The sequence below is a fragment of the Barbus barbus genome, assembly GCF_936440315.1.
Source record: "Barbus barbus genome assembly, chromosome: 36".
In the NCBI taxonomy this organism is placed as follows: Eukaryota; Metazoa; Chordata; class Actinopteri; order Cypriniformes; family Cyprinidae; genus Barbus; species Barbus barbus.
The window spans coordinates 5854760-5877018 of record NC_136714.1 but is presented as its reverse complement, the minus strand read 5'-3'; the positions used below and the strand labels follow the sequence as shown (position 1 = coordinate 5877018).

The following is a 22259-nucleotide window of genomic DNA, read 5'->3' as shown; positions in this document are numbered from 1 at the left end:
ATACAACATTCAAGTTTACAGTATACATTTCTATAATGTGTTACACTGCATTTATCTGCTGACAATATAGCTAAACAACTAATGAGAACTCGTTTAATTATAGCCCACATAGCGCTTGCAATAAAACGGAAATAAAAGCTTGGCCTTTTTCACAAAAAAAAAAAAAAAAAAAAATTCAAAATATACTAGAAGAGTTAACAAAGAAATACAAATAATCAGATTGAAAAAAAACAACATTTCCTTACCCGAATCGAAATGTGCGCTGTATATCTTAGAGCTGCTAGTTGCTATTCTGCCTTCTTGCTTCACTGCTGTAATCCAGGTGAGTTTCTCGGAAATCTAAACCCTTTCATTTCCGATTATTTATAAATTAATGTTAGTTCCAGCCCAGAGGGAACACCCAACCACCGAGCAACAAGGATCTCAATTTTAATTTTGACATTTTAAACAGCAGGATTAAATAAATTATCGCAATCCCACTGTTCATCAAGCACCTGCCGCTTGAACACTAACCAGAAGCGTCGAGGACCAAAGACATCACTTCCTTAAACAGCCGAAAAGCCGTTGAAATGGTCTATACACTCACTGGCCACTTTATTAGGTACACCTTGCTAGTACTGGGTTGGACCCCCTTTTGCCTTCAGAACTACTGCCTTAATTCTTCGTGGCATAGATTCAACAAGGTGTTGGAAACATTCCTCAGAGATTTTGGTCCATATTGACATGATAAGTTGCTGCAGATTTGTCGGCTGCACATCCATGTGATGCGAATCTCCCGTTCCACCACATCCCAGAGGTGCTCTATTGGATTGAGATCTGGTGACTGTGGAGGCCATTTGAGTAAAGTGAACTCATTGTCTGAAAAACCAGTCTGAGATGATTTGAGCTTTGTGACATGGTGCATTATCCTGCTGGAAGTAGCCATCAGAAGATGGGTACACTGTAGTCATAAAGGGATGGACATGGTCAGCAACAATACTCAGGTAGGCTGTGGCATTTAAACAATGCTCAATTAGTACTAAGGGGCCCAAAGTGTGCCAAGAAAATATCCCCCACACCATTACACCACCACCAGCCTGAACCGTTGAGACAAGGCAGGATAGATCCATGCTTTCATGTTCTTTAAGCCAAATTCTGACCGATCGAGACTCATCAGACCCGGCAACGTTTTTCCAATCTTCTATTGTCCAATTTTGGTGAGCCTGTGCGAATTGTAGCCTCCGTTTCCTGCTCTTAGCTGACAGGAGAGGCACTCGGTGTGGTCTTCTGCTGCTGTAGCCCATCTGCTTCAGGGTTCGACGTGTTGTGTGTTCAGAGATGGTATTCTGCATTCCTTGGTTGTAACGAGTGGTTATTTGAGTTACTGTTGCCTTTCTATCATCTCTAACCAGTCTGCCCATTCTCCTCTGACCTCTGACATCAACAAGGCATTTTCGTCCACACAGCTGCCGCTCACTGGATATTTTCTCTTTTTCGGACCATTCTCTGTAAACCCTAGAGATGGTTGTGCGTGAAAATCCCAGTAGATCATCAGTTTTTGAAATACTCAGACCAACCCGTCTGGCACCAACAACCATTCCACGTTCAAAGTCACTTAAATCCCCTTTCTTCCCCATTCTGATGCTCGGTTTGAACTTCAGCAAGTCGTCTTCACCACATCTAGATGCCTAAATGCACTGAGTTGCTGCCATGTGATTGGCTGATTAGCAATTTATGTTACCAAGCAATTGAACAGGTGTACCTAATAAAGTGGCTGGTGAGTGTATATGGAACCTAGATACCAGTGGCAGGGAGCTCTGGGAAGCTCTGGGTGACTCCGTTATTTAAAACATGTTTGGGTGCTGCAGAACTTAAACTTAAACTTGATATTTTCTTCTAAAATGAGCATTTTTTATCAGGCTCCTATGTGTAGGTTCAGTAATTTCACTTTAATGGCAATGAATAGGTTCTTTTCATTGCCCTTTAAGTGAAATGACTCTTAAAAAGATTTACATACATATAAAATGTAGGCTATATTAAGAATAAATGTAAACATTTTTCTTATGGATTTTAAGCTCTTTAAGCTAGACTATTAATCTTTGTGTGGTTCAAAATGTTGAAAATGTATAATATTGTTAGCATTAGCAGTAAGCCTATAATAGTATAGCCTACAGTAAGACAATTTAGAGATTTAGATTTAACATTTAACACAGCACTTACAAGATTTTAACGTGATGTAATGTGCTGTACCTGTTTTTTGTTTTGTTGTTGTTGCTTTTTGTTTAGTTTTTTTTTTCTTATGGGAAATCATTGACCATTAGATTATTTAATTATTCTCCTGAAGAAGTGGCTGATAGGAAGTGGTTGGGATTCCTCTCAGAATCACATGTGGCCAGCAGACGTCTCTTTTAATACCTTTCTAAATTACCTTTTTAAGTGTATAGGTTGCTTCTTTGAATCAGAATATACTGGAGGATGTCCTATTATAGGGGACTACAAATAGCCACAGTATATACTTTTTATGTAAATGTGATATTAATGTTTAGGTCAATATTAAATAATTTTATTTTACTAATTGTACTTTGCTAATTCTGTAGAATTATTTATAATATAAAAACAAATATTAAAATATTATCTTGTAAATATATGTACTTCATATAAGTCTAAAATATTTTTTTTCTGCCAGCAATGGTAGATGTATAAGTAGAGAAACATTTTCAATCGAATTATTACAATTTATTTATATAGTGCTGTTCACAATAAATATTGCACAAAACCATTTTACAGAGAATATTGCCCTATCAACAGACATCTTGTTAAAAGGGCTCTGTCATAACCATCAGTGGGCAAGATGACAGTGATGATGAGAAACCCTCTACAAAGATATAGCACAAATAGTTTTTAATTTATTACAGTCATATATTTTACAATGAAATTTTGAACGTATTGTGTTCAAATAAAAGTGGCGTTTGTTGTATTTGGACAGATACTATGGGCTCCGCATCCATTAAGGGATGTAGCATTTTTCTAAACCTTTTACAGTTTCATGGTCAGTGGACTAAAAGGATATCCTATCTATTAGAACTATTTTCTGATTGTTGTTCAGGAATTGTGACAGACCTACTGTAATTTAACGGGGTGGCAAGCATCTTGTCATGAAACGTTACTGCCTGAGTGACAGTCAGGTGGTCTGTGGGGCATCTGTTTGCTGTTTTAAAGTGTTTTACACAACACAACCCGACTTTAATATGAGTGAAGATCTCACAGATCTGGCTTCTCACCTCCCGCTGCCAGCAAGCATAAACAAGGGGATTTATTAGGGAGTTTGAGAGTCCCAGCAGCCAGAGATGGTTCTCCAAAAAGTCATAAAGTTCACAGGTTGGACATGATACCTGCACAATACTGACCACAAAAAAGGGGCACCAGCAGAGCGTGAAGCAACCAATCAGAACAGCAACAGTCCGCAGGGCTTTTACGTGACTCCAATAACGGCTAGATGTCAGAAAGCGTGAACCTGCTTGCTGGGCACAGATGCGCTTCTGATGGCCGCATGCAATTTTCAGGATGTCCATGTAAAAATAGATGAAGACTGAGAGTAATGGAAAGAAAAAAAGACAGAAGACCACAATGATGCTCTTTGGCTCTATGACGGAGAAGAATGTGCAGACTTTGTGATAGTCTTCTTTCTGCAACGGTTTCAAAATGCTGGGTAAAAATCCCACAGTCACTGAGATGAGCCAGACGGGAACCAGGGCCCCAGCAATCATCTTCCCATTCATTATCTGTGAATAGCGCAGTGGCAACTTTATAGCTACGTAGCGGTCCAGTGAAATCAAGAACATGGTTAAGATGGAGGCTGCAGAGGGTGCCATAATAAAAGTCATGCGCAACAAACAAATGCCCTTCTCCATGGAGGCCGTCGTTCCTTCGAGAGCATCAGTGGCAATGCCAGTGATAGCCACGCCAACCAGGATGTCCGCTATGGATAGGTTTAAGACAAAACACCAGTTCTGGTAGCCCCTTTTGCGGATGAGCAGGACCAGGGCAATAACGACTAAAAGGTTGGTGGAGATGATTAAAATGGATCCCGCACTAAGAATATAGCCCATGGACACTACTTCTCTTTCTATCACAGCAGGGGTTGTGAGCTCTGGACTGGGTGCTGTCACTACGTAGTTCTCCCTCATAGTTTCCATGGATGTCTTCTGAGTCACGTTGAAAGGGATCATTGTTGCATCAATTAAATCGTTTATTAATAGTTTAAACAGACCAAGATACTGATGGTTTCAAAAGGAAGAAATGGACACTAAGATGTAGATTTACTTTTCTCCCATTGAGAAAAACAAAACATCTTCCTTCTTCTGCTTCTGTAGTTTCGTTTGTCTGCCCCTTGTTCTGTTTGGCTATCATCCAGGTCCCATCAGAGCATACTTCCTACTGGAAGTGGCTATTGCCATGAAATTGCGATTATATAGAAATTACAACCTAACCTTTCTAAAGTGCAAGAAAACGTTGATCTATTGATGAAATCTTTATCCTTGACTTTTCATGAAGAAATACTCTCAGGATACTTCTCAGAAATTTAAGACTTGCCTGAAAAAGTGATAAGAGACGATGAACAACTTTTTCATGACATCCATTCTCATCACAGTGAAAAAAAGTCCAATAAATTAAACAGAGAACATATTCCTACTGTGGAAAAGATGTCCAGAAGAAGGACTCCAAGTGAGTAGTCATTCTAGGATGAAGACAAAAAAATCATTTCTTCCATTAAAAATGGGGTGATGTGCCAGTGTCCGTTTTGACGCAAATCTGAGATGTTTCTTTACCAGCATGGAATCAGTCTACTAACTTTGGACAACCTAAAATGGGGAAAGGAAACTGATGAACGTGAAAAGAGGGTTGGGTTTGAAGAGAGGGCTGGGAGGTGGGTGGACACTAACATCATGACTGTGATTACTCATGAGTGAACAAACTCTAAATAAACAGAAGTGCTCACGAGTGAATAAACACTTACCATTTCCAAACCCTTTTACATTTTATCATTGGAGTCAGGGTCAGTGCACAGATACTGATATATTTTGGGACTAAGACAAATCAGTTAATGCAGCAATCTCTTCAACTTCTCTCTGGAGTCATGGGAATGAGTCAAAGCCCTCAAGTAAAATGGACTTAAAACCACACAACTGGTTTTAACAATCTGCACATAGTCGTCCATACCGATGGCAATGTTATTCATCCCTACTAGACTGTTCACTGCTATTGAAAGTGGATTTTGGTCAGCAGTTGTGCCCACTGCTATACTCTGCCCACAGAAAGCTCTTGGATGTGGTTTGTGCCGAACTTTACCCACCCCATCACTGCCTGTCTTTGCCTTGAGCTGCCTAAATAAGGAACATCTTGGGCTCTTTGAAAGGAATACTAAAGATTGTTCAGGTTGTTTAGAGCACTGGTCAGAAGATGTCTTTAAAGCGAAGACTGCTTTCCATGTTGCTGTGCTGTGCATACTGCTTGGCATCACTCTTCTGCCTTCACCCGGACAGAAACAACTGCGTCAAATGGTGCCCGGTAAAAAAAAAGTCATTACAACATGTTTTTACAACTTTTTATATTAAGTTATACAAGATTCAACTCAAGTAGTTAGTGTACTTTTACAGTGTATTTTTTATGTATTTGTTAAGTTAGTCTGTAGGGTTCAGGGGACATTTGGATTTGGGATTTATATATTATATATTTTGATCGTTTGCTTTTTGATCTTAGACATATTATTTTATATGAAATTCCGATATACTGTATACAAGCTACCATACTGATCCCATTTGTTCCTGAATTTTTGCCAGGATCCTCGGATCCTCGTTTGTAAAAGGGGTGTGAGCAAGGTCTCAGATTTTATCATGAAAGGCATTTATAGAAAACCATAATGGGCACAGAAACTATGAAAGCCTCTAATCTTAATTGTCAATAAATGAAAGTGATAGAACATAAAGGAAGGTATTTTGAACATTTACATTTTTTCATTTAGCTGATGCTTTTATCCAAAGCGACTTACAAATGAGTTTTCAAGAATGTTTCAGCTGTTTGGACAAAAACACTTCCTCTTTTGAGTTTCCGAATAAGTCATATAGGTTTGCAAATTGTAACAATTTGAGAGTGAGTAAATGACAACAACTTTTTTTTATCCCTATAATATAATAAGTCCTGTATGAGTAACTGTAACTCATGAAGTTCTTCATCTTGCAGTCCAACATCTTGTGTGTGTTGCAGGAATCTGGTATAAGTTGTTCAGCAGCTGTACCGGCGTGTGATGAGGCTACGCATCACTCGGTGACATTACAACTGCCTCTAACTAGAGGGAAGGTGAAACCACAACGATCATCTACAGACTGCTTATCACGAGATCATTACTGTCATTACACGAGATTTTATGTCATTACTGACATAAAACTGTGGTCATTTGAGCGTGAGAACTTTAAAAGATATTCCCCAACATCATTAAAAGGTGCATCTTGTTTACAATGAGTTTGGGTGTTCAAATTTATGGCCCATAAAGATGCATAAAAAGTCATAAGAGAGCTTTACAATGACACTTTATGCGATCTCTTTGCAGGTTGAGGTGTTCATTGCGAATGATGCTGGTGTGTATTTGTAGGAGCACTGTCCTGTTAGAGATACACAAATCTTGCTTGCATTACAACGTAATATGCCATATAAAAACTTAACTCATGATCTGAATAAAAAGAGCAAATACACGGACCAAACAGACACAGGGTCAATAAGTAATTATTTTGTTCAACTAAATATACTAAACATATCATAAATATAAATATACTTGATAAAAGGGACTTTGAAATAACCAAGACATTATCTTTGCAGTATTTACATATTAGGTATTGTGTTTTTATGACTGGAGAGTAGGGATGCACGATATTATCGGACTCATATCGGAATCGGCTGATAATGGCTTTAAATGTAAATATCGGAATCGGCCTACTTCTGTGTTTCATAGTTGATGTCATAAAATAAGAATTTATTTTGTAAGAATTATTATTATTTTACTGTAAGAATTTAAACTGTAGTTTTTCACAAAACATTTTTATTTTTGTAATTTTATGGGTAAGGAGCAAACTATTGAATGATAAAAAATGTGTAAAGATGAAAATGAAGTAAAGTTACTAAATACTGATCTCTGAATGTTGGTGAGCCAATACAATTTACTGCATAAATTAAACCATAACCTCTTATAGTGAGTTTATAAGGGGCACAACGTGAAGGACCACCCACATTTGACAATTCATTTATTTTCTTTAAATAAATGAAAGAAATGTAAATCAAACCTCAATGATTGCTTCCCCTTGAGGGAGGGGCAGGGTGACATTGAAAAAGTGAGGGGGTGGGGGAGTCTAGTCTCTTTCAAACTTCCGGTCGCGGTGGGTTGAGTTCCTGCTACAGACACATGCCGTATGTGCGCTCCTGGAGTTTGACTGCGAAAAGTATAGTAATCCTACATGTGGTCGAGACGATGGAGTCCAAAATAAAATAACAGAGTGTGACTGAAGCACCAAGCCCTCAGGTAGGTGAGCTCACGAGGCGATATTTACAAGAATGTCGTGATTACTCAGTTTTGTACTTTATAATGGTGAGAGGAGTTCTGCTCTACCTGCAAGCCGTTAGATGTCGGATACGGAACCAAGTACAGCGATCTTTCATGCTAAGTCTACAACATAGACACGTTTTTATTCATATTCGTGCGTGGTGGCTATACGCTACTCTTTTACATTTTTAACAGTAACCTTACAAGTTAACCGTGTTACACGGTTTGATCAAAATAGGCGAGTCGCCGCTTGCTGTCACTCAACCTCCTTCGCGGCGGAAGTAGGTGGAGCATCAGATCATTTCAACCAATCGGCATCGCCGACAAAGTTATTGACAGCGTGTACAACCAATAGGATTTCCGCAAATCTCCTATGGCGCTTGCAATGAATCTTTAATGCGGTTCGTCTTATTCCGGTGCACATTTGTCTATGCGTCTGACAAGACTGGCTGGAACACAGACGGCTAGCGCTATGTTGCACAATGTGAGATTAAAACAGCTGATTTGCTTCTATTTGGGGTTTCTGCTGTTTTTGGTAGGACTCCATCAAGCCGAAGGGGCCGCAACAGAAATGGCAAACCTGAACTGGAAGCCGTTCGTCTTTGGGGGAATGGCCTCAATTGTCGCAGAATTCGGTGAGTCTGTGCACCTGCTGTTTTTACATCATCATCATCATCTATTACAAATCACTTTGGTCATTAAAGGTTGCATAGAGCATGTCTTAATACATGTTAATATCTCAAATGGAGTGCTATAATGCATATTAACATTCTCTCTCAAATTTATAGAATTTTTGATTTTATTTATTTTTTTGGTTACATGTCCAATAACTGATAATAAAACGTGTTTCTACTTTGTGACACACTTAAAAGTAAATAATCATTAGGTGACAACAATAAAATGCATTATAAGTAAATTTTATTAGCATTATTATAATCATTGTATTACTATTTATCATTCTTAGTTGCTGTATTTAAATATACTGTCATATAGATTTGTGCAACTTTTACAGTGTTTTCTTTAGAAGCACAATTAAGTTTTTTGTCACATTGAAGGGACTGTGAAATGAATGAGCTTTGATTTATTAATGCAAGAACACTCTTGTTCAACAACATTGCAGAGCATGAAAAATAACATTCCCCGCCACACTGTGTACAATAAAACTGAAAGAGTCTGGGGTGGGACATTAGATGAAACATAAGAGAGACAATATACATTTACAACTGAAGCTGATAATAGATAAAGTACTAGTATGCTTAATAAAGTATTTATAGATTTGATTATTAAATCACCATTGATCATTTAATTAAATCTTGCAGGTACGTTTCCCATTGATCTCACAAAAACACGGCTCCAGGTTCAAGGGCAGACGCACTGTATGGAGGTCCGATATCGGGGCATGTTCCACGCTTTGCTCAGGATTGGTCGTGAAGAAGGCACCCGGGCATTGTACTCTGGGTGAGTGCAAATTATTTGAATTTTCTGAGTGATGGCAAATGCTTCATTTGTGGTGCAGCATTTTTGTTTTTTTTCTTTTAGCATCAGTGTTATGGTGTGTTATCATATACATTCTGTTCCCTTTTAAAGGCATATTTGCAACCCATGCAGTGGTTTAAGCGGTTTAAATACAGCTGATAGCTGTAATAAACGCTAAATATAGATGAAATTTAATTCACATGGTGTGCACGGGTCTGTAGAGGGGCTGAGTCAAGTGAAACTGGCCCACTGCTTTGGCACGAGCAGACTGCAGTCGTTCGACTTTAGCTTAGTCGTGCTTTTTTTTGTTTTTTTTTCTGGCCTTAAAGCTTACAGTTAGTAAGTTACTGTGATTTCCTATCGTTTTCTTTTTAAACCTCTTTTAGGTCTATGCATTCATTATTATTAATAGAAATTTTGTTAGCATTTAAACTGTTTTCACTTGTCTTGCAATAGATCTGTCATCTGATTTGTGAATGATTCTTTTCAATGAACCTGTTGAATCAGTTTGCAAGTCTCACAGGATGATTCTTTTGCGTATTGATAGTTTTCACGTGACGTCACACCCTTATAGGAACGCCCACATGGTGGGCAAAATAAAGTTTTGCTCCACTGACCGCCAGCTTTTACGCAGATTGCATCAAGTAATAATGTAATAAAATGCAGATATTAAAAGGCGAGATTCAGTGGACACCTTATTGATGATGTATATTTTGTACAGGCAAGAAGATGAAGCCAGAATATAAACGCAATGCGCAAAGTTTCACATTAAATGTGACCCGTTCTGGCGAAATGAGTCGGAAGTCGCACGGGCAAATTTTGAGCTACAGGCAAAAGATGTGAAAAATGTCGAATTTGAGGTTTTCACAAAAATGAGTTCATTAAGCCCGCTTCTAGCGATCCCAATGCACCAAATAGTAATTAAACATCTAAAATGATCTTTATTTGTACGTTTTCTGAGAGGAGTACCTTTTTCTTTGCGCACTTCTGGATGACGGCTACTGCTTCTCACCACAAGTTGTAAGTCTATTGTTGCAAAGCGCATTCATATTCATATCGAATTCTCGACGACACGAGTCCAAACCAGTGAAATATGATTTTCAAACCCATGCTGATGACGATCGTGCTGACTGACATTTGCAAAGCATAAGTGCATAAGACGCGCCTTTCCGCGAGCGCCCGATCTCCCTTATAAAGTACATTATTGCGAAATATGTATTGGCGAGATTCACATCATAATCTGTTATGACTGATATTAACGTTTAGTTAATAGTTAGGGGAAAATCTGATGTGTAACATTATATTTGATCCATGCATTACAGTAGGTCTTAATATAGATCTGTCTCAATGTTACATTAAAAGAAAAGACGGAATCACTCGCTGCTCTTGATTATCCTGTTTATTTGCATCTTTGTTTTTAATAACAAAGATACAATACAAATAGCTATATTGTGATTAATAATATAGCAATTATTATTAAGAAAAGAATTGGAGGTAAATATGCAACGTTGCTCGGTGATTCTGCTTTGGAATCTTTAACTCGATTTTTCTCAAAATCAGATCTGCTTCTTGCCTTCAAGCGGCTGTAGCTCAGTCATTTTTTTTTTTTTTTAGATTCCAACAAGTCATATATCATTTTGAAGGTATTTTAATGGAGAATGTGAAAATAAAAAAGAACTCATTTTTTAAAATTTGCGCATTCCGACTCATTTTGCCAGCAACGGTCACAAATGGCTTCCCATAGAAAACCATTAGAAGGAAAACACTGAACCGTTAAGCGGATTGCGTTCATGTTCCCGGTCTCATCTGCTTGCCTTTGTAAACTGTGCATCATTAATGTGGTGATTACTGAATTTGATCTTTTAATATTACTGTTTTAAATATATTAAGGCACTTTTAAGTGTTTTTACAACGTTTTGTCGCACTGTTTATGATTGAAATATTGTCGTGGGTGCTTAACAGTTTGCAAATGGCCAAAACTTGCATTTTGTTCAGAAATACCTTTGTTTATTCTTTTGAGAGGTGATCTAAATATTTGCGGCTGGGAAACAGGTGAAAAATTGACACGCTTTTGTGCAGCAGTTCTATGGATGTTTTGCCCTCCTAGTCTTCGAGCCGGTCACGTGACTGAAAACTATCAATTGGACTCATCCAGTCTCTGCTGTTCCTGAATCAAAAACCCACTGATTCAATGATCCGGTCAGAGCTAAGTCTCCAGGGCTACTTGCAGGTTCAGGATTAGGGTAGAGAGGGGGAAAACGCCCCCCTTAAGGATTATGTAAAAAAAAAAATATTATTTGATTTTTAACAAAACTTAAATTTAAAATTTTATGCCCCTCAGTCTGGACATTTACAGCAAAATCAGAGTACAGGCAGTTTTAGCTTAAAATTAAAAAAAAAAAAAAAAAAAAGAATATAATCAATAATTATGAATTACACAATTATAAGTCTATTTGTCAACGTAGGCTGTAGTTACAATAAAAATGTATCTTGTGGTTATTTTGGGAAAAACTGTAGGGGGCATTTTCCCCCACTCTACCCTATTAGGTGTTCAGGGTTACTTGATTATTACTGGCAGGTGTGCTGGAGCAGAACTGGAACTGAAGTTTGCAGGATGTTAGTTCTCCAGAAGCATGGTTGGAGATCGCTGGTGTACTTCATTCACCACTGATCACAACACTTTGGCATTACGGCAGCATTTTGCGTGGGTGGATGCCATCTTTTTTCAGAAAAATTAAAATCTAGTTCTAAATGTATGTAAGAAAAATCCTGTCCTTTTTTAAAGTGCTGTAACTTTGTCACTATCACTGTTATTGAATATGAAGAATAGCCTATTTGTCTAAATAACAATTGTGAAGTGGGATGGTGCTGTAGTTGTCTAGCAAATATATTTCCTTTAAAAAAAAAAAACAAATCCTGCTTTTCTTGTCAACTATGGTAAAATGTCCTACTTCTGTTGAACCTTTTAGTACAAGACTTTGCATATATGCTTTGCATGATTGACTTTTTCTTCTCAGCATTGCTTTGTTAATGACAAACATTTGATGTGCAAACTTCAGTGTTTTCTAACACTAAAGATATTGATGCTGTTCTCTATTTTCATTATTCTGAAAAACAGCAATGGCCAATCATTCAAGCTCTGTTAATCCCAACATTATGTGCTTGTTAGTCATTGCATGGTCTTGTGATGTATTTTAGACTGTCATTTAAACACTAATCTATTTAGATTTTCATTAACCGCAGTATGGAAATAAAGCATTGACCTTGAAGTTGTGTGCTTTTTATTCACAGAATTTCACCTGCACTCCTCCGACAGGCTTCCTACGGGACGATCAAGATCGGTACATACAACACACTGAAGAAACTGTTTGTTAGTCATCCAGAAGGTGGGTTTACGGAATGAATCCTTTGATGCTGTTCATGTTGTACAAGATCTTTTCCAGAAAACATTGCATTATGAGAATAGAACATCATTCTTGCCACTTATTGATATCTTCAATGATGTCTCTATCTCTCATCCAAGTCATGGTGTTGAAATAATTTTTTGACTCGCTGAACCAGTTTTGTCGGGGTAGCAGTCCTGAAATTTGAGCAGTTTTTGCAAACATTGGCATCCAGACGTCTCTGAGGTGACTTCGATGGCATACAAATTGTCTAAACTATAAAAACGATATGCATATTTTATTAATTGATAACCTACTTTGACTGTATACGGAAGCTCTATGAGATAAGGAGTGAATTGTCTCCAGAGAATTATCTACACCTTAATGTGTTGAGTGATACAGACCAGTCACTAACATGTCAGACATCCGGTCACAATTGCTTTATTCCAATATCTAAAAGAGGTAAAAAGAGAGCACATTTTTTATTAGCATGCATAGATTAGATTAGTAGCAATACTGTTAACAGACTCTACCGAAATCAGTGTTGAGCATTAGTCCAGCATTCGTTTAGTTGCCAAGAGTAGTGTTTGTGTGTGGATATGCATAAGTAATTGCCTATGAACGCATTTAAGATCAGCTACCTGATCCGATAATTAACTACCTAACACTGTGCCGTAACTTTCAAGAGAACAATAAATTCGGTCTCTTATGTGCTAATCTGAGTTTGTCCTAACCGGCTGTGATCACACAGAGTGTCACAATGTTTGTTTCTATTTCTGTGCCGATGTGATGAGTAGTCCTGCCTACAGTGAAACATACATTTCTTTTATGGGCATGTAATTCTCACTTAATTGCACAAATAACTTGCCAGTTTGCATAATGATTAGGGCTACAAATGCAATGAATTAATGTAATAATGATTTTTATTAGGATTCTCTTATAATTCTGGTTTCTTAACTATTCCCTCAATTGAGAAACATTTTTAACAAAGTGATAGATTTCAGATTTTAGCAGAATATATTCAATCTTCGTTTAGAATCTGACACGGTGAAAGCAATGACTGTAATGACTGATTTCTATGCTTTTTTAAAACAAATGTTTTGATGCTGAAATGAGCCATTTGTTTAGAAATCGGACTAAATTGTTGAGCTGTATGGTTTTAGATTTATTTAAATGTTCATTCAAAAATGTTTCAATCCATAACACTCTTGTTGTTCATGTTTGAAACCCAAATGAAGATATTTTTAACGAAACCTTGGATTTCTGTCCCTCCATTGAAAATCCATTCAACTACAAAATGTTCAAAGAGGTTGTGCATTTGCAAATTTGTGTGAATTTGAAAAATAGTGCAAATTTCTAAAGCCTCTAAATGAACATGATCAAGACTTTGCTGAAAAACCTGCTGTATACAATTTATTACATGCCTTCTATTGTCTTATTTTTTTATCTGAAAATCATTTGAGTGTAATTCTATAAACATCCCTCAGGTACATGTCTTTTTGCTGTGAAATCTTTACTGGTTTATATAATTGTAAATATAACTCACTGTTTTAGTAATATTTCAAGATTTACTCAACTGAAGCAATTTAGATTTATTGATTCTTCTAAAAAAAAAAAATTGATGTATGGATAATCATGTTAAAATGTATCAAAGACATCAGGCTTTTTTCCTCACATTGTATTGCATTTTCATCAACGTTGTATTGCATTGTTTTGCCACCAAAATAAAAACACCAGAACTTAATGATTATGAAACTTAACATTTAAATCTCACTCTACTAAGGCACATTATTGATATTATTGTGATACTTTAAAGGATGAACACATTTAATTTAAGCTTTTACGTAAGGGATAATATACAGGCAGCCGGTAGTTATCGCGAAATAAGCCCCGACAGTGTGATCAGGACCCGACGCGAAGCGGAGGGTCTTGTATCACACTGAAGGGGCTTATTTCGCGATAACTACAGGCTGCCTGTACATTATCCCGCTTATTACACGGCTACTTGCCACATAAGGAAAAAAAACTGGACATGAATATGAATTTGAAACATTTTATTGGCATATTTGTTTTAAATTAACATTTTTATCCTTCCGCGAAACGATATAGTACCACATGACTAACATTCAAACGAATGTACGTTAGTAAGTACGTAGACGTAAGTAATGTCGAAATTTTCCATTGTTAATTGTGGTTGTCCAGTGTTTGTCACAAGATGGCGCCAAACGGTAATCTTTGTTGGTGCGGAGGGATTATAAACATACAAGTAGTACCGGCTATGCGTTATTACTTTGGAGCGGTTATTATTTGAAAAGAACGAACCTGCAAATGTCTCAACTGACCAATCAGAATCAAGCATTCCAGAGAGCCGTGTAATAATGATATATAAGCATTGATCAGAGCAGAGATTGAATATTGCTTGACATGCAGGAACAAACCTCATTGGACCTTTATTCGGTTTTCTCACCTGTGGCTGGTGCCTTTTTCACTTACACCTAAGTGAATGGTGTAATGCACAGTGGGATTTACATTACAGGTTTTTTAAGGAATATATATATTTTTTTTAGACTAAAATTTAGCATTCAGCTCAATTTTCTACCATTACGCCACAAACCCCTGCTCTACCAATACTTTACTACAAAACAAGGTGTAACCACCATCACTAATGTGCGGTCCAAACAAAAGTTGCTGAAGCGGCAGACAGACACGTCTCTAGCATTACCTTATCTGGTGCTGGCGCCAGCGGATTTCCATCTGACATGGTACAAAATCTTCTCTTCTCTGGAAACAGTACTTGAATCTAAGAATGGCCGCAGCAAGGCCAACAGTGGCTTTTTATTGTATTGAATGAACAGGCTGTATTTAGGCTCTTCTGGCCAATTTCTGTTGCTTTCACTGTATGCTTTTCCAAGGATGTTGCCACATTGTGTCATGCTTATTTTGATACAGGCTTAGCTTTGCCTGCTAGTGTAGGGTACTAATGTCTGTTCTGCTGCCAAACTGTTGGTCACATAAGGAATCAGTCTAACTATCGATCAAAATTTGATCACACTGAACTTTAATCTCATTCATTCTTCTCTTTTATGTGCCTTGCTCAATAAAGGCTGGGTGCCACATCTTAAAATAGTGGAACAAGACCTTATTTAGAGAGGTTTTACAAAAATAGGGTGATTCTTTTTTTAAATTGGATAAATCTGCGTTTGATTTATCTTGTCTATCTTTTTCCTGCCCGTTCACACCAAGCACGATAAAGATATAGTTCTAAAAATCATTCTCAATATTAGAGAATAGCAGAGTCCACACCACAACAATAACGATAAAGGCACAGAGAAGGATATCGTTGGAATCATTTTTTTTCCAGCTGATGAACGATACAAACATTGACAGCCGATCCATCCTATAATGAGCTGGAGAATTCAAAGTGGTAGACGCAGGTGCGCTTAGAATAAATAGGTGTTATCTTTATAGTTATCGCTCTTGGTGTGAACGGGGCTTTACTCTCTTTGTAATATTATTGAATTGTTAAACTGTTTTTGTTCTATGGCTGTTTTTAATGAAACGTATTGAAGGACATTCTGAATCTAATGGCTGCTCTACTCTTTATTTGATTGAATTTTTTTTCAGATGAGACCATGGTAATTAATGTGTTTTGTGGTGTGGTGTCTGGAGTTTTGTCATCCTCTTTGGCAAATCCAACTGATGTGCTTAAGGTAAGTCAAATCAAATCTCTAAAACCAATCACTACAAATGTTAGCATAAATAATCCCAAACTTTTTAATATAACTGTGCATATAATGTTTTTTTTTTCTCTGGATTGAGTTTATTAATGTTTTTGTTATTTACATCATATATCCATTAGGTTTTAGCAGTTTTATAGAAAGCAGGGTGACTCTAAGATAATTCTTACATAAAATAACCCGTTATTTTTGATTTTGAAATAAAATTTGACGCTTTCTGTAGTGAGAGCTTCTGCAGCTTAAGGTTCTTCACAAACTTAGAAAATTGCTTACTTTTAATGACTTGGAGACTTTCATGCATTAATTTCAACCAAGCTTGATTAATGTAATGCCCTGTATGCTAGAATTAGCCAGTCCAATGTAAAGTCTGCTATTTTTATATAAAGTTTTGTCCATATATTCAGACATAAATCTCATGATTGGTGTTTTTTCATTTCAACATTATCATACTTAATGCAAGTACACAAACTCAGCCACAGCATTTGGCCAGTAGCAAACATGATTACACATTTTGCGTATTAAGAAGTTAATGACCAAGCTTTAGTATGCATGTTTCTGGCCTTATCTTTAACCTCACTTTTAGCTTTTACAACACTGATCAGACAGAGTTTGTTTAATCTTATTTCCTGTTATTTCCCTCTTTTTCAGATTCGCATGCAGGCTCAAGGCAGCCTGTTACAGGGAAGCATGATGTCTAATTTCATCAACATTTACCAGACAGAAGGCACGCGAGGCTTGTGGAGGGTGAGTGCTTTCATTATGTCTCATCTTTCACATCGGTGGTGAGATTTTAAAAAGTGCGACCATCAGTTATTTGAATTACTCGGTAGCATTCCTGCTTTTTAAGTGTAACCCATATATAGGTTTTGCTTTAAAACTGATGTCTTCATTGCTTTCAGGGTGTAATTCCTACTGCACAGAGGGCGGCCATCGTGGTGGGTGTAGAGCTGCCAGTTTATGATATCACTAAGAAGCATTTGATTCATTCAGGCCTTATGGGAGACACGGTGTTCACTCATTTCATGTGAGCATCTGTACCAGTACTTGCTGTGTCAATTCAAAATTGAATTTATTTTTGAGGCACAAACTTTGACTTTGAGGAATGTGATCCATATTGTTGCTTCTGTTTATTTAGTTCCAGTTTCGCGTGTGGTCTGGCAGGTGCTTTGGCCTCCAACCCAGTGGATGTTGTGAGGACACGTATGATGAATCAACGTGTGCTCGCAGGTAACCCTCTGTACAAGGGCACCCTGGACGGACTCATGCAGACCTGGAAAAACGAAGGATTTTTTGCTCTCTATAAAGGCTTCTGGCCCAACTGGCTGCGTCTGGGGCCATGGAATATAATTGTATCCTTTAGCAACAAAATATATTGTTTTGACTTAATATTCGTGTTTTGATCCTTGGTTTTGGGGTGTTTGCATAGTCCAATCACTAGAGGTCAGCATATCACAATATGAAGTTTAACTGTCATTTTCACCAAAGCCATTAGACATTTTCTTTACAACACTAGTGCACTATTTTCTGTCCCCTTTTAATTGACAACACATAATTGCCTCTGATTGTTGGCTGTTTTTATATACATGCATAGAGAGTGGTCCCAAAATGTTTTGGACACTTAAGCCGCAAAAATGTATTGTGTTTAGTATTCAAAGAATAGTTCATCCAAAAATGAAAATTTACTCGCCAAGTTATTTAATGCTACCTGTCTCTAATTTTGTCATCACATCACTTGCTCACCAATGGATCCTTTGCAGTGAACGAGTACTGTCTGAAGGAGAGTCCGATTTAAAAACTATGAGCTTATTTAAAAAAAAAATAACAACAGTATTTCATAAGTAATCCACATGATTCCAGTCCATCAATTAATATCTTGAGAAGCTGAAATACATCCATAATCCATAGTGTTACTTTCTTCAGTGAAAATGTCTCAGATCAAGCACTGTTTACAAGCCAAAACAGTTTGGCTTGAACAGGGGATGGACTTTTTCACTGAGGAGGCATTATTGATTATAGGATGGTATTTAGCAAAAAAGCAACAGTTTAAAGGGGTCATGAACTGAGAACTCAAAATTCCCTTGATCTTCTGACATATACTCAGGTCATGCCTTCCTTCTGATCCTAACATTAGAAGCGAGTGGATGAATATTATTTTGAATGAAGTTCCAGACTGCGTCAGTAAGAACATGGTCCTTTGTTCACTTCATTTTACCACGGATTCACAAACAAAGCACAATTTGACGCAGGATTTTCAGAAAGATTGAAACTAAAAGATTAAAATGGAGCATTCCCATTATGGAAATTATTTTGAAATAGTTTTTTTTAACTTGTTAACATTATAAGTGGACCTCTGAGAACAGTACAAAATAATAAAAAAGTTCAAATGCTTTAATGATTGATTTGTTTCTTACAAACATGCAGCTTTTTGCTTCGACATTGTGATGACTGGAGTTGTGTGGATTATTGTGATGCTTTTAATTAAATTCATTCTGATGGTACACACTCACTGCAGAGGATCCAATGGTGAGCAAGTGATACAATGCTAAATTCTCAATCTTCTCATCTACATCTTAGGGCCTGATAGTCAGTACATTTGCAACAATTTTTCATTTTTAGATCAACTATTATTTTAGAATATAATAAGTAATATATTATGACAAGTGCCCTTTACTTTAAATAAAATAAAATAAATATTTATTAGGTTTTTACACACATTATGGTTGTCAAACTGTCATGTTAATTTGTTAATGTGGCAGTAGAAAACTACTTTAGAAAAAGATTATACTGCATAGACAGCAAAGTTTTGTTAAAGTCCCATTTTGCCAACAGTAAATTCCCCTTTAAGTGTTCAAAGGTGTCCAAATACATTGCAAGCATACTATGTATAAGAATATTCATTCAATTATAACCAGCAAACTGTCAAATGTGTGTTTTTAATGATGGCACACATTGAATACAGAAAGTCAAAAACTAATGAAACTTGCAGTGCAGTTCAGAAAGTGAATTCATATTGTGACAAGCATAATATTTCTGTTGGATGAATGAATTGACTATATAGACTTGACTATTGGCACTTTTCCACTGCAGTTTAGTACCGCTTTAGAGTAGGTGGGATTATACACATCGCCCCATCGAAATCTCGCTGGATCCACTCTGCAGCTATCAACGAGAGGAACGTCTGTCCTTCCTCAACAGACCACAAAACAGTCATTTTTTTGGTTGTTAAAAAAGGTGCACTCTATCAAAACAGTTGCATTCATTCAACAAAAAGTTGCATCCGATCCTTCGCTGGCTGTACTGATTTAAATCTTAACGGGTCTGGTGCATCGTGTCGCAAGTTCAATGATGCAGGAAGTGACAATTCTCTCAGGCCAATCAGTTAACAGCAGGGTTTACAAGTCACATTTTAGCAATGGTACGGCTCACTTAGAACCTCAGCCGAGGTGGTACCAGGTACTGTACCCAGTAGAAAACCCCCCAAAAGTGTGCCGTACCATACAGTGGAAAAGCGCCATATGACTATAAACTATGATCTTCTTGTGATCCTTGACTTAAGGTTTCAGTTCTTCATCACCTTTGAGCAGCTGAAGAAGCTTCCATTGTAGAGTTTGTGTCTTCACTGAACTGTGTGTATGTGCTTATGTGTGTGTGTCTGGGGCTTCTGTCCTTCAGCATATACCATCCCTTCTCCACCACACACCTATAAGTATTTTTATTTAAGGACATTTTTGTTCTCATTTGCATTGTACATACTTGACCTATTTAAACACACTTTTTTTTTTTTTGCACCTAAATGCTTTATTTTTCACTCCTGGCAGCTATCTCGCCCAGTGGTGTTTTCATAATATATGCTTGGTGAGCTAGAATATTTGAGGTAAAGGGCTATAGCGAAAACTGGAAACCACCAGGCATAGTTTCTCCACACTGGCTTAAGAGTTTGGCATTATTGCATAGTGCTTAGTTACTAAAAACACAACCGCCATGTGGGGTTTAGTGTAGAACTGAATGCAGTTGGTGAATATAAGCAGGAATATTTGAGGTCCACGCACTCGAAACTAGATATTGTCCTTGTAATTTAAAATGCTCACATGTAAACACAGCTTCAGTGATAAGAATGTATTTTGCTTCATCTGTAGATTGCAGATATGATGGAAATTGCCAATGTTGCAAACTTATAGACAGCCCAAATTAATACCAAAGGAACTAGTAAGGAGTGATGTGGCCTCATATCCTGTATCTTTGAGCTCAATGGGCAAATTTCAGTGTAGCTGAAGTCTGTTCTTGCACAAGTTGTCGCATTTAATTCAGCATTGCACAAAAATTCTGTTATGCTTGTTTCATAAGTCCCAATGTGCACAAAAAGCTTCTTTTATCCTATATTATGTCAAGGACCTCTGAAAAGCTCCATGGAAATGGGTGAGAAGTTTATGCTTGAACATGCACAGAATTCTAAGCGCTTGTGACATTGCACAAGCTTTTATTTTCCTTTTTTTGCAGTGACGTCTTTATTGCCATGTACATTTGCATGTGTGTGTAGCGTGTGTGTGCTTGTGTTCTGAGAAGCACGTGTAAAATGTCAAATATTTTGGCAGCCGTCAAAGTGTGTAAATACTGCTACTGTATGATAGAATAAAATATTAGCATATGTAGTTTTTTGTTTGTTCATTTTAAACCAGATTTTGTGGAAAAGGGTGTCAGTAGCATTTTTGAGTGCTTGCCTCTTTGCCAAAGTGTACTGTACATGTATTAAACCAGAACTGCACTGATGTTGCTGGTTTTTAAAAGTGACACATTATTATTGTTATTATTGGGAAAGTACTGTTACATATTTATCATTGTATGTCATTATATTTCAAGCCTTACCACTTCCTGCTTTTATATTTATGCCTTTGCCTGGTTGTTTTATGCCTCTGTGTGCTAGCCAAACATGAAGTGTTGAACTTCTGCTATAATTTACTGTCTATTGTTCATAACCTTTAAAATGCAAATCAAACTATACTGTAAACTTCTAAGCAAACATTCTTGCTTGAGTTATATGGACTATCTGTTCTTCATATGACTTTAAGGGGACAAGTTTAAAGGGTTTAATGTATGTAATGCCTGGGTTATTCAGGGGTTTTCATGTTTGTTATACTTGCTTCCAATATTTTCCCGAACTTGATGACTAAAGCATGGTGCATGATGTATTCCTCTCTAAATAACTTTGGAAAATGCTTATTTCATTATGTGCAAAGACCAAGAACCACATTAACCCACGTGCCAGTATTCTCAGTATCTCATGAATCATAAGGTTGAGAACCTTTTTGTTGTTATGCTTCCATTTATTTATTTATTTTTTTTTTCTTTGCAAATTTATTTTTGTATTTACATTTTTATTATATGAAAGGTTCTTTCGTGTAGAGGTACTTTTAAATTTGTTCGTTTGGATGTATAATGGAAATCATTGTACAATGAAGGAAATTATAGAATGTGATAAACAAGATAATGAAAATGTGCAGAATAAAAGGGGTATATACACACTAATTTGGTAATCAAGTATTGAATAGTACATATTATATATAGTAACTTTCATCCTCAGCACAGCTTTTAATTTTTTTATTATTTCCCAACATGCAGCAAAACCATTGATACATTATATAATTGCTTGAAATTGCCAATTTCTTCTGGTTAAGTGTCTTTGGTGAACACAACCATTTATAATGATCTGTTGCTTGAATAGACAATGAATTGTATCAAGAATGCCTTTTTTCTTTTGTGGATGGTTTGATTTATTTTGCTTTGTCTAATGTAACTGCACCCTGACAATAAATAAAATGTTCACTGAAAGTTGTTTGTTATAGGTCCCTTTTAGTCCCATTGAGGCGTAGAAGCAAACAATCAGGCTTATGTTGCCATATTAGTGACTTAGGAGACCTCTTGACTACCCTTAACGTTTGACAGGTTTAGGATCTGATTTTAGCATTAAAATACTTTCTGAAATGCTCTTAGAGCAAAAATGTATAAGTCCTTAAAAGTTTATCCTAAATTGGCAAGTTAGAAGCTACTTTTAACCTTAAGATGTTTTGTGAATATGGCCCCCATATCTTTAATCAG

At 36.8% G+C, this 22259-nt stretch overlaps 2 protein-coding genes across 2 annotated transcripts; one reads left to right on the top strand and one right to left on the bottom strand.

Annotated features, from left to right (window-relative positions):
* Positions 1–2697: 2697 nt before the first annotated feature.
* LOC306856300 (glucose-dependent insulinotropic receptor-like) lies at positions 2698–4838 on the bottom strand. Its single transcript, XM_079395479.1, has 2 exons — positions 4673–4838; positions 2698–4572 (listed from the first exon to the last, which is right to left on the bottom strand). Exon 2 carries the CDS (start codon positions 4206–4208, stop codon positions 3051–3053), a length of 1158 nt encoding a protein of 385 aa, XP_079251605.1. The 5' UTR covers positions 4209–4572; positions 4673–4838; the 3' UTR covers positions 2698–3050.
* Positions 4839–7399: 2561 nt separating this feature from the next.
* LOC306855689 (kidney mitochondrial carrier protein 1-like) lies at positions 7400–21989 on the top strand. The gene is made up of 9 exons (XM_079394494.1): positions 7400–7549; positions 8110–8205; positions 8890–9028; positions 12338–12432; positions 16054–16139; positions 16815–16910; positions 17066–17190; positions 17302–17515; positions 19730–21989. The coding sequence occupies exons 2-9, from the start codon at positions 8142–8144 to the stop codon at positions 19769–19771; spliced, it is 861 nt and encodes a 286-aa protein (XP_079250620.1). The 5' UTR covers positions 7400–7549; positions 8110–8141; the 3' UTR covers positions 19772–21989.
* The last annotated feature ends 270 nt before the right edge of the window (positions 21990–22259 follow it).